The sequence below is a fragment of the Trachemys scripta genome, chromosome 7 (assembly GCF_013100865.1).
Source record: "Trachemys scripta elegans isolate TJP31775 chromosome 7, CAS_Tse_1.0, whole genome shotgun sequence".
Taxonomy (NCBI): Eukaryota; Metazoa; Chordata; order Testudines; family Emydidae; genus Trachemys; species Trachemys scripta.
This window is the reverse complement of record NC_048304.1, coordinates 85,386,640-85,398,462: the sequence shown is the minus strand read 5'-3', so window position 1 is coordinate 85,398,462 and position 11,823 is coordinate 85,386,640. Positions and strand designations below refer to the sequence as shown.

The window sequence follows — 11,823 nt, the reverse complement described above, 5'->3', positions numbered from 1 at the left end:
ATGCCATTCTGGGTATCCTTTCTCAGAACACTTTCTTAAGACTGCCTGAAATTCACCTTTTGACTCTCAAAGCAAGGGGTCTTAGCTGTGAGGTTTATGGTGGCCCACTTTTGCTTCTAAGGCTAGGTCTACACAACAGGAGGGGTCGACCTAAGATACGCAACTTCAGCTACGCGAATAGCGTAGCTGAAGTTGTGTATTTTAGGTCGACTTACCTGGCTGTGAGGATGGCGGCGAGTCGACCGCTGCCGCTCCCTCGCCGACTCCGCTTCTGCCTCTCGCTGCGATGGAGTTCTGGAGTCGACGGCAGAGTGATCGGGGATCGATTTTATCGCATCTACACTAGACACAATAAATCGATCCCCGATAGATAGTTCGCTACTCGCCAATCCGGCGAGTAGTGAAGACGTGCCCTAAGGGACCATCCCATATGGAGAATGACCATCAGAGGGAAGGGTACATGATTATGAAAATTCTACCTCTCTCCTTTCTTGGTGTCTTAAGGATTCTCAAGGCCAGATCCAGAACATGTTAATTCTGCTGTTCCTTTTACTGTGCCAACTGGATCTTGCACATCTCAGAGCTGGCCCTTTACAAGGGACTTGCCTTGATGGACTCTAGGGATTCATGTCCCAACCACATTTGGCACCCTGATTTCAACATGTTCTCTTGCAATAGGGACACTTGTTTTTATTACAGTCAGTAAAAAGCAGACTCTTGTGGGAGCTAGAAAAGGTTCTGGGCTGCCCACATCAGTCCTGGGTCTGGCTCATGGATGCAGCTCACTGAGAATTTGGGACCAAGGAAAAAGGAGGAATGATAAATCCAGACCCAGCACACATTGATTCCTCTACTGCTCCTTTGCCTCTGTCAACAGGATCTTGCACATCTCGGAGTTGGCTCTGTGCAAGGAAAGCTCACGTCCAGCAATAGTGCCCCATCTCCCCTTGCGAACAGTGATGTTTTGGTTCAGTGAAGATTCAGAGATTGTAAAGATTTCTCTGTGGGGCAAAACAACAAGAGCAACAACAAAGTAGTTAGGAGACTTTAGAATGACACAAGATTGGACCCAACTTGTGTCCTCAAATCAGCATGTTCCATTCCTTAAAAGTCTGAGCTGTTAGAATGTTATGGCATATTCTGACAGGTGTTTTTCTTGACTTCTGTCAATAGGGATTTATTGCCCTTGAAAACAGTATTATATCCACGTTGTATAACCATGCTAGAAGCTGCTGTGAGTTTAATCTTTAGCACAGATTAACTAGCACACTTTAAAATAATTCCAACATTTCGCAACACTGGATAGGGTAATTTTGCTGATAGTTTCACCTATAATGTGGATGGGGCCTAAATGTTTCAGTAGGAGGATGAACCACTGCTGTCTCAAGTTATGCCTCCGCTCCCAGCAATTGACTGAAATGGGGAAGATTCTTAGAGAATGAGTTGATTTCTGGCACCAGTCTGCAGAGCACACTGAACAGGAGATGGAGCAGACTGGACTTCCAGGAAAAGCTGTGTAGCAAGGGTGTCTGCCTCTGATGCCATACAGCAGCAACAAACTGCTTGATGCTTATTTATGTCAAGAAGGAGCCATGAAGGGCTTATCAGTAACAACGTAATAAAATAGTGATGTTATGTCTGTGGCAAAATCAATATTGGCATTAGGACCAGCAGTTACAGTATAAAAGAGGTTTATCGCCACAATACTGTAAAAGACAGCCGAGCATTCTTCTGGGCACAGGGCTGTCTTAATACTCCTTAGGCTGGCTAACTCTCCAGCATCGTCCAAGGCTTCCTTTAACCTTTTACTGATCTCTCCAAATGGAGGGACTCAACAGAACCTGCTTTAAGTCAAATGCTGGACAATGAAACTCTTATCACATGCTACAAGAAACAGGGCAATAAATAACTCGCTTCTTAGTGGGAGAGTGAGAACTGGCTTTCATAATAGCCTCCCCTCTTGTATCCTGTAGGTTTCATATCCCTGGCTATCTCAGATGCTCATGATATTGTGGAAGGCCAAGCACCACTGGAGTTAGGGAGCACTGTTGTTAAGGTTCTGAACTGAGCTCTAGTGTCAGGAGGGAAGAGGAAGTAGTGCATGATCTCCCTCCGCACCTTGCCCGCCACTGGGAGTCACAAACTAATGTCCTGGACAGTAGGTGTGTCCTAATCCCCACCCCGAGTAGAAATCCACACCCTGGTAGTCCTGGACTAGAATGCCTCAGTTTACCTGTAAGGGAGCTGCTCCTCCCTTAGCTGCAGACACATGAGCACAGGATTCCCAGAAAATCTCACCGCCGTATCAAAATTGATTGAGGCTTCCGCCTCTGTCTGGCTTTTCACACTGGCTTGAAAGAAAGGGGCATCGATTTCTGCTGTGAAATCAATGGCCAGTCCACCCCTGCAACAGGAGAAAGCATAAATCCTGTCACGGAACAATGCCTCCCAGGGGAACGCACTGTCTATGCAATGCTGGCACTCTATGATTTCATTATTTCTTAATTTGTCAGCGGCTGTGTGGTGCTTCCTGATCCCGAAGGAAGGGGAGGTGCAGAAAAAATGTTAATTAAACCCATCTATCAAAGTGAGGCTTTTAGCCTGATCCCAAGCACAGGCTATGAGAGCCTAAAGACAATGATAAGTGATGGGTGTCTGTGTTCATGGGGAAGCAGATCTTTCAGAAGTTGCTAACTTCTTTTTGTGGGATCCTTGAACATACAGGTTCAACGGGGTAGGTTTAAAGGGGCGTGTAACAGATGTAATTCTCACAGCTGGTATAGAGGAATAGGAGACTCTATGCAACTCCCTCCACTCTCCCCCACACAAAAAAAGCCCTCACCATCCAATCATAGGATGTACATTGGTGTATTTGGTGGGAAAGGCATGGCTGGAAAGCATGGGGCTCTAGTTATCTTTGGCCAATTATATAAAATAGCCCTTTGGGAGCTGTTACAAGTCAGCCTAAGTTGGAGCAGCCCTGAGTCTGTTCTAATGTTTGGAGCAGCTCTGAGGCTGTTCTAATTTACGCTAGTTCCTGCTAAGTCTCCTGAGTGTTCAGAGATTAAATAAGTTTTCACTCATTTACCTTGTTTTGACGCTGGTTCTTGATTCTTGCTCCCATAAATTCATATCAATGTTGGCTGAAATATCTAACCCAAGTGCCCCCTGAAGTTTAACCACTGTTTGCAGTCCAGACTGAAGTGGAATTGCCTGTAGAACAGAAAAGAGCGTATTTATTTTGGAAGCACTTTTCTTGATCTTAGGTGCTCATACAAAAATATTAGACAGCAGCTGGCCAGAGGGGACGCTGCCTACTTTGCACTCCCAACGCCTACTGGGCTGGGGCGGGGAAGACAGGAACTGAAGCCAGGTCTCCCACATGGCAGTGCAGAACCCACCTCTAATGAGCCAACTCAGAAAACCAATTCTTAACATCCTTTGATCAATGCCATCCCATGGTTAGATTTGGCACCATCATGAATATCAGTCATGAGCCGATGGCTTGCAAGCAGGCCCCCTCCAGAATATTCACTACACTGCAGTGTACCATGGCGCTGTTTAACAGGCAGCTTGGATGAGGGAAGGTCCGCATATCATACAGCCATTACCTGTTCATGATCCATCAGCAGGACAGTCCCTTTGACCACACTGGTTGGCTCTCCGCTGCTTAAGAGAACCTTGGTCATTAAATCTGTATATCCTTGGAAGAAAACAATTGGCCGTAACTGGACGTCAAAGAAAATGGCAGACATCCCAGCCATGAGCTCCTGTTCCTCTTCTCCTTCAGGGTTACTCTCTCCCATCACAGATTCCAACCCCTGGGCTTCAATAGAGACCTAAAATACACAAGCAGAGAAAATGTGCTGCACAAGGCAAAGCTTCCTCAAGGGTTGACCTTCACTACTTCCACTAGGGAAAGCTGGATAAAGAACCTGCTGATGTACTGATAGAAACACTTGTATTGGGAGCAGTTGGTTGGCATCTTACATTACTGTACTTCTGATTCAAGTAACATCTACCCATGGGCCTAGTGAACTGGGAAGTGATTATATTTAAAGCCCAGTGAGCCTGATACAACACTGGCCTATCCTTTGAGCAGTCATTTAAGTTGAACAAAGTGATTGCAAAACACTATTGATCTGATTTGGTATTATTTTGGATGAGTGTAAATAATAACACAGGTGGCAAAGCAGTGGAGAATCAGGTTCTAGTATTTGATATTGTTTATTTTAAGGATGTTAATTAAAGTAGAGAGGAAGGCTGTCCAGTGGTTAGGACACCAGCTGGGGACTTGGGTGACTGGGTTTAGTTTTCTGCTCCATCACAGTGTTCTTGGGCATGTCTCTGAGCTCTCTGTGCTTCAGTTCCCCATCTGTAAAATGGGCATAATAGCAACTCCCTAATTCACTGGGGTGTTGTGGGATAAATACATTAAAGATGGTGAGATGCTAAGATACTACAGTGATGGGGGTCATATAAGTATGATAGATAGATAGAACAAAGATTCCATTTGCAATCAACCCTACAGAGTGATTAGCACCATAGAAATCTTAGAGGGGTTTCAGATCTCCTTGCACTGTGTCAAATGTGGATCAGACCATGATGTAAAATTGTGTCTCACACTAAGCATGAATGTGCGAGGAAAGTTTCTCAAAATATGGGGGCATTTAGCAGCTTCCAGATTTCACCCAACCTCGACTTGGACATTCAGGATAACAGTTATTACAGTAACTCCCCGCTTAAGTTGTAGTTATGTTCCTGAAAAATGTGACTTTAAGCAAGCCCATTTCCAACAGTTGACAAGAAGGTGTGAGTATCAGCAGAGGGAAAATTACTTTTTGTAGTGACCCATCCACTCCCAGCCTTTATTCAGGCTTAATTTGATGGTGTCCAGAAATTAATTCCAGTTCTGCAGTTTCTCATTGGAGTTTGTTTCTGAAATTTTTTTGTTGAAGAATTGCCACTTTTAAGTCTGTTATTGAGTGACCAGGGAGACTGAAGTGTTCTCCTACTGTTTTTTGAATGTTACAATTCTTAATGTCTGATTTGTGTCCATTTATTCTTTTGCATAGAGACTGTCCGGTTTGACCAATGTACATTGCAGAGGGATGGCATATGATGGCATATATCACATTGGTAGATGTGCAGGTGAACGAGCCCCTGATGGTGTGGCTGATGTGGTTAGGTCCTGTGATGGTGTCCCTTGAATAGAATGTGATATATGCCATCATATGCCAGCAATGCCCCTCTGCCATGTACATTGGCCAAACTGAACAGTCTCTATGAGTTTTAGCCCACAAAAGCTTATACCCAAATAAATTTGTTAGTCTCTAAGGTGCCACAAGGACTCCTCGTTGTTTTTGCTGATACAGACTAACACGGCTACCACTCTAAAACCAGTTATTATCTAATGACTTTTGGGATGAAACCCTGGACCAATTCATGGCAAAACTCCCATTGACTTTAGGGGCCAGGATTTCACTCAGTCTTTGTAGTAGTAAATTTAAAAACATCAGTATAACAGCAGTGTCTCCAGGGCTGGCTCCAGGCACCAGCCGAGCAAGCTGGTGCTTGGGGCAGCAGCTTGTAGGAGGCGGCATTCCGCCCAATCCTAGGGCGGCACGGACGCTTTTTTTTTTTGTGTGTTCCGCTCCAGCCGCCCTGTAGGGGGCAGCGGCGTGGAGGACGGGAGCGCCCTGCAGCAAGCCCAGCAGGGAAGCCCGCATCCTTCCCTCCCAGCTGATTGGAGTGGTGCGGAGCCCTCCCGGCAGGGGGCATGGCAGGAGGGGCCGCGTGGCAGCGCCCCACTGAAGCCCTGGCCGTCCCCCTTCTCTCTCTCCCCCCGCTCCCTCCCCCCACCCCCACTAGTCGGGGCACATCTGCAGGGCAGGGAGTCCCCCTGCACCCTGGCTCTGGCCGCGCCACAGGTTTTTTTTTTTTTTTGCTTGGGGTGGCCAGAAAGCCAGAGCCGGCCCTGAGTGTTTCTGTTCAAGTCTGTTTGAAGATGCCATGGGCTAGATCTTCAGCTGGCATAAATAGGTGCAACTTCACTGAAGTCAATGGAATGAGATTGATTTACACCAGCTGAGGATATGGGCCCATATATCCATAGATAGATGATGAATACAAATGTCAGGAAAATATTGACGTATGTGGGACATTTACCCAAGGTGAGCAACTTTCAGTGCAGGCACTCTTAAAACAGCAGGTTTGCCCTGGTTCTCACTTCAGAACAGTGAATAACAAGCAGCTAAGGTATTAAGCCTTCCTATGTGTGGCTAGATGCAGCAGATGTTCTCTGTTCTGAGGGCTTCTGAATGGGTACATGAAGTCATAGAATCATAGAATATTAGGGTTGGAAGGGACCTCAGGAGGTCATCTAGCCCAGCCCCCTTCTCAAAGCAGGACCTAAACCCCAACTAAATCATCCCAGCCAGGGCTTTGTCAAGCCTGACCTTAAAAACCTCTAAGAAAGGAGATTCCACCACCTCCCTCGGTAACCCATTCCAGTGCTTCACCACCCTCCTAGTGAAAAGTTTTTCCTAATATTCAACCTAAACCTCCTCCACTGCAACTTGAGACCATTACTCCTTGTTCTATCATCTGGTACCACTGAGAACAGTCTAGATCCATCCTCTTTGGAACCCCCTTTCAGGTAGTTGAAAGCAGCTATCAAATTCCTCCTCATTCTTCTCTTCTGCAGACTAAATAATCCTAGTTCCCTCAGCCTCTCCTCATAAGTCATGTGCTCCAGCCCCCTAATCATTTTTGTTGCCCTCCGCTGGACTCTTTCCCCAATTTTTCCACATCCTTCTTGTAGAGTGGGGCCCAAAACTGGACACAGTACTCCCGATGAAGCCTCACCAATGCCAAATAGAGCGGAATGATCACGTCCCTGGAACTGCTGGAAATGCTCCTACTTATACAGCCCAAAATGCCATTAGCCTTCTTGGCAACAAGGGCACACTGTTGATTTGTATCCAGCTTCTTGTCCACTGTAACCCCTAGGTCCTTTTCTGCAGAACTGCTGCCTAGCCACTCGGTCCCTAGTCTGTAGCAGTGCATGGGATTCTTCCTTCCTAAGTGCAGGACGCTCCACTTGTCCTTGTTGAACCTCATCAGATTTGTTTTGGCCCAATCCTCTAATTTGTCTAGGTCCCTCTGTATCCTATCCCTACCCTCCAGCATATCTACCACTCCTCCCAGTTTAGTTTCATCTGCAAACTTGCTGAGGGTGCAATCCACGGCATCCTCCAGATCATTAATGAAGATATTGAACAAAACCGATCCCAAGTCAAATATTAGGAACCCCCAGGCCTACAAGGAAGGTTAAAGAGGAGCTATTCAATGTCTGCTGGCACAATGCAGGAGTCCTGGGTTCCCACATGTGTATCTGTTGTTCAGTCATCTAAAGTTTCATATCTAGGGACAAAACCTGATATCAGACCTGAGCTGCCTGAAGCTGGTGGCCATGGCTTCGCAGCATGAAACCTGAGACACTCTTCCTCAGGAGACCACTCTCAGTGAATAGCAGCTCCAGACTGAAAGTGGACAGCATGTCATCAGTGACTGAAAGACAGAAAGAGACACCAACAAGCAGAGCTGCACAGCAGTCATCACTGGCAAAATGTTACACATCCATTTTTAAAACATTCCAATAATGGCTGAGGGGAGGGACACTTTGCAACTATCTCACTGGAAAATAAAGAGCTTGGCGGCCTCCCATGTAATATAATGGGAAGATCTGAGGATTCTGCCATGGGAATGCAGAGAACTCCAGTGTGGTCTTCTGTGTTCAAGGAGTCAATTTCAGTGGAATTATAACTCAAAGTACAGAAGAGCTCTGATGGGGGTGCAGGAAACATTATGTTGCTATATAACCTGTTGGGTTTCTGGGTAAATCAGACAAGAGGCTAGAGGTCTTTTGGTAAGTACTAACCCCATTCAGATCATATTATTATATTCAATAGCTCTTCCCTTCCAGGCTATGGTAGATGAACAGCACAGTCCCATACACTAACAATTAACAGTCTGACCAAGAAGCTGAAATATGAGGGAATTTCATCTCCGTCCAAACTTATAATAATCAAAGGATTAGCCCTAAAATGTTCCTGACTCCCATTTAGTTTGCCTCTGCATGCCCAGAATATCCTTTGGGATTATACAAAGGAAGACAATTAAAAGGTAAAAGGGTGAAATGCTATGAATGGGGACAAAAATGAGAGCTGGAGGGTGGGGATAAAAATATTTGGGCAGATCATAAAGGTTGTGTAAATTGTCACAGCCATCAGCTAAGGATCTGCCCCTTTGAAAAGCTTATTAAAATACTCTAATGAATTAAGAAATAATCAGGAATAGAGCTAGTCTCTTGGCCTAGCACTAGCAGCAGTGTTCTATCACACAAGCGATCTACCACAGGTTTAGGTCCTAGATTTGGCTCATCTCTTGTGCTAGCAGATTCTGGGAGAACTGTGATACTGGCATGATCAGTGTTTGTACAAAGTGTGTGGGAAGACGTACCACATGGTGGCACTGGTCCTTTAAGAGGAAGAGGCCAATGCACCTGTGATTGGTCAGCTGACTCCCCAAGTTGGGCTTAAAAGAAGGTACCTGGCTGGGCCCTAGATATGGCATGGGATGGTGGTGGAAGGGGGAGGGAGGGAGGGAGCGAGCGAGCATCTCTGATCCTGACCCTGACCCTGACCCCAACCCCAACCAACTTGGTGAGTTAGAGTTGGCCAAGTCAATCAGGAAAAGAATAGGTGAGAGCTGCCAGAGACCAGGGGGTTGTGGAAAAGTCTTGGAAGAAAGCTGTAGGTGGTTCCTGGGGGAAGGCTAAAGGCAGGAGCGCAACAAGAGTGGTTTTGCTGACTGATTTCCCCAAACCAGAGCAATGGAGCTGAAAGGCTGGAGAGAGCTGAAAGCCAGAGAGCAGCTGAGGGAAGTGCCTGCTGGCTCTAAGCTGGAGAGCTGCAACTCAGGGCTGGAGAGGGCTGAAGGCTAGGGAGCAGTGGAGGGGATTATCTACTGGCACTTCCATCCTGGAGACCTAGATCTAGCAGAACAGTGAGAGGGATGGGGGAGTGAGGGATTCTCCCCTGGTGAGGATGACCTCTCAGCACAAAGGCTGTGGGGGTTCCTACTGGGAAGAGGTGGGGTTCCACTCTAGCTGGAAGGGCTGGTGTGGGTATCCTGGCAGAGAGACAGAAAAGGCCTGACAAGGAGCCTAGGTGTGGTGGAAAACACTGGAGTATGGAAAGACTCCCAACAAAGAAAGTGGTGTGGGAAGTGGCCTGCTGGGAAGAATGGGGTGTTAAGGACTATATACCCGGGGTGTGGTAGGGGTATTATTTAAGCGAACCTGAAGTGGAGTTACTGGGGCCTCTGAAAGGGGAAACTGAGACAGGCATTCTTGGCATGTTGTGGCTGTTACAGGAGGGTGCTCCAGGGTGGGGGTGCCCTTTGACAAACAGTATGTCAGAAACAGATGTATTTGGATGATGTGGTGTGTGTCTGACATCACTCCACACAGCCAGCTTCAGAGTGGCACTGATACGCTTTGTAAAGAATCAAGAACAATGGCTCTGCTAATGTGTGACCATGTCTGACTGATTTTGTGCCTCATTCCATAAAGGAGTCATTTTACTCTCTACATGTAGAGCCAGCTTTAGGATTGTGGTGGCCCTACAGTTTCTTTCCCTCACATATCCTTCCATTGCCTGTCCTTCCCCACTGCTTTTAAAGTACATGCAACTAGAGCTAATGGAGAAATAACCAATGTGCTTAGACATCTCAGGACACATACAGAGGACTCTTGCCACCTCGTGTTAAATTTGGGACAAGTCACACAAGTTAGAGATCCCTTGTAACTCCCAGTGCCCCTTGACAATGGATTCCACAAGTAGGCTCTGCCTACAGGTACTTTCACTTGGTCTTTTGAGATGAACTTAAACATAATCTTGTCCATGCTGTCACCTGCCAAGGGTCCTGAGAAAGAAGAGGAACTGCCAGCTTTGGAGAGGTAGTTGTAATTATTGATCTGTGGATCTTTCAGAATTTCTTTCATTGCTTTCCTAGAAAAAAAAAAATAGGAAAAGGTGTGTATGGGTGGGGCAGAAAAAGAGGAAAATCTATTGTCTGAATCTAAATAGAAACCCAGAAAAGGCAGCTGCCATTTTGGAAGGTTTATATTTAACAACACGTTGAGAACAATTTAAATGGCATAAAACAGCTTTACTTAAACAAGCTCCTTTATAATCTTTCTCTTCTTTTGTATCTCCCAAAGGAGGGAGAAAATAGCTCAGCAATATCCCCTATGGCACGAGCAACTATTCATGACATGCATAAGTTTGAGCCTTAGTGGTGGTTGTAATTAATGATTCTACAGCACGAGAGGGACAGAAAAAGAAAATGAGGGAGAGAGGGTGGAGCAGAGTGGAGTTGTGAAATGGTATAAAAGCCTTTCCTAGCTCAGGGTTTCCTTGGCCTGGGTGTAGTTTTAGTCCTACAAGAATAGAATGTGATGTGCTAGAGATGGCTGAGATATTCACATTGGCCAATGTGGTCAGTAAATGTAATCTTCTTCTATTGGTGGATTATCTGCAAACTGACTGATTTTTTTTTTTATTATTATTATTTAGTCTGTTGTTCAGAATGATTTAAGAACTGGTTTGTGCAAACATATCCTGGCCTGTGAATTGCTTACAAACGATTTACCATGAGCACTGCTTTGATTAATGGCTATTTCTAATTTACTATTCAAGCATGTGATTGTAATGTAGGTGACCATGGTATTGTTTCTTTCTTGACTGGATGACTTCCAAATCCCCAAAGAGCTTTTAAGATGGTTATGTGAACACTCCTGTGAATATCTGTTCATTGGAGCATTACAACACTTCCCCTTTCTGCGTATATTTTTGTGAATGAAAAGTTGCTTGTTATGAATGTTTGCAGAAAATGAATGAAGAGGCCGTGAATACTTTTGAACTGGATTCACTTTTTTACCTGAATAAATGTATTAAAATACATTGGTGCGATATGTCATAGATTCTAAGGGCAGAAGGGACCACTATAATCATCTAGTCTGACCTCTTGTATACAACAAGCCATAGAATTCCCCCAAAATAATTCCTGTTTGAACTACAGTGTATCTTTAACATAAACATCCAATTTTGATTTAAAAAATGCCACTGAGGGAGAATCACTCCCTACATGCCTTAAATAGTGGTTAATTACTCTCCTGTTAAAAATTTACATCTTATTTCCAGTGTGAATTTGTCCAGCTTCAGCTTCCAGCCATTGGGTCTTGTTATCCTTTGTCTGCTAAATTAAAAAGCCCATTATCAAATATTTGTTGCTCATGTAAGTACGTACAGACTGTGATCACGTCACCCCTTAACCTTCTGTCTTGTTAAGCTAAATAGATTGAGCTCCTCGAGTCTATCACTATTTGCCTAGCTCAAAAACTTTTGCATTTCAGTCAGGTGTTGGGTTGGGCTTTTTTTGAGAATCTGGAGAGACTAATATCATTGCTCATACTTTATAGATATCTTGCAACCCGGGGTTTAGCTTCCAAACACTTCTACAGTTTTTACACTGTCATTTTGGTGTTCCGTATTATATTGTTTACTGCCTGGAACTGGCAACCACACATGGAATACCACTGGATTGAGGCAACAAATCTGGGAACTTAAATCAAATTAGTTTGCTTAAGGGAAAAAACAACACAAAAGGAAAGATTAACAGATGAGAGTGAAGAGAGAGACTGTTGGAGAGAATGAAAGAGAGGAAAAGGAAGAACAAGGGGAAAAGGGATTTGGG

At 45.0% G+C, this 11,823-nt stretch overlaps 1 protein-coding gene across 1 annotated transcript in view; it reads right to left on the bottom strand.

Annotated features, from left to right (window-relative positions):
• Positions 1 to 292: 292 nt before the first annotated feature.
• The window catches only part of LOC117880660 (microsomal triglyceride transfer protein-like), a 31,013-nt gene continuing 19,482 nt past the window's right edge, over positions 293 to 11,823 (bottom strand). Inside the window, exons 13-18 of the mRNA XM_034777023.1 lie at positions 9,979 to 10,076; positions 7,451 to 7,572; positions 3,612 to 3,839; positions 3,089 to 3,213; positions 2,234 to 2,404; positions 293 to 1,001 (exon numbers count right to left, since the gene is read on the bottom strand). Coding sequence (XP_034632914.1) covers positions 851 to 1,001; positions 2,234 to 2,404; positions 3,089 to 3,213; positions 3,612 to 3,839; positions 7,451 to 7,572; positions 9,979 to 10,076 — 895 coding nt within the window. The 3' untranslated portion in view covers positions 293 to 850. The remainder of the gene's footprint in view (positions 1,002 to 2,233; positions 2,405 to 3,088; positions 3,214 to 3,611; positions 3,840 to 7,450; positions 7,573 to 9,978; positions 10,077 to 11,823) is intronic.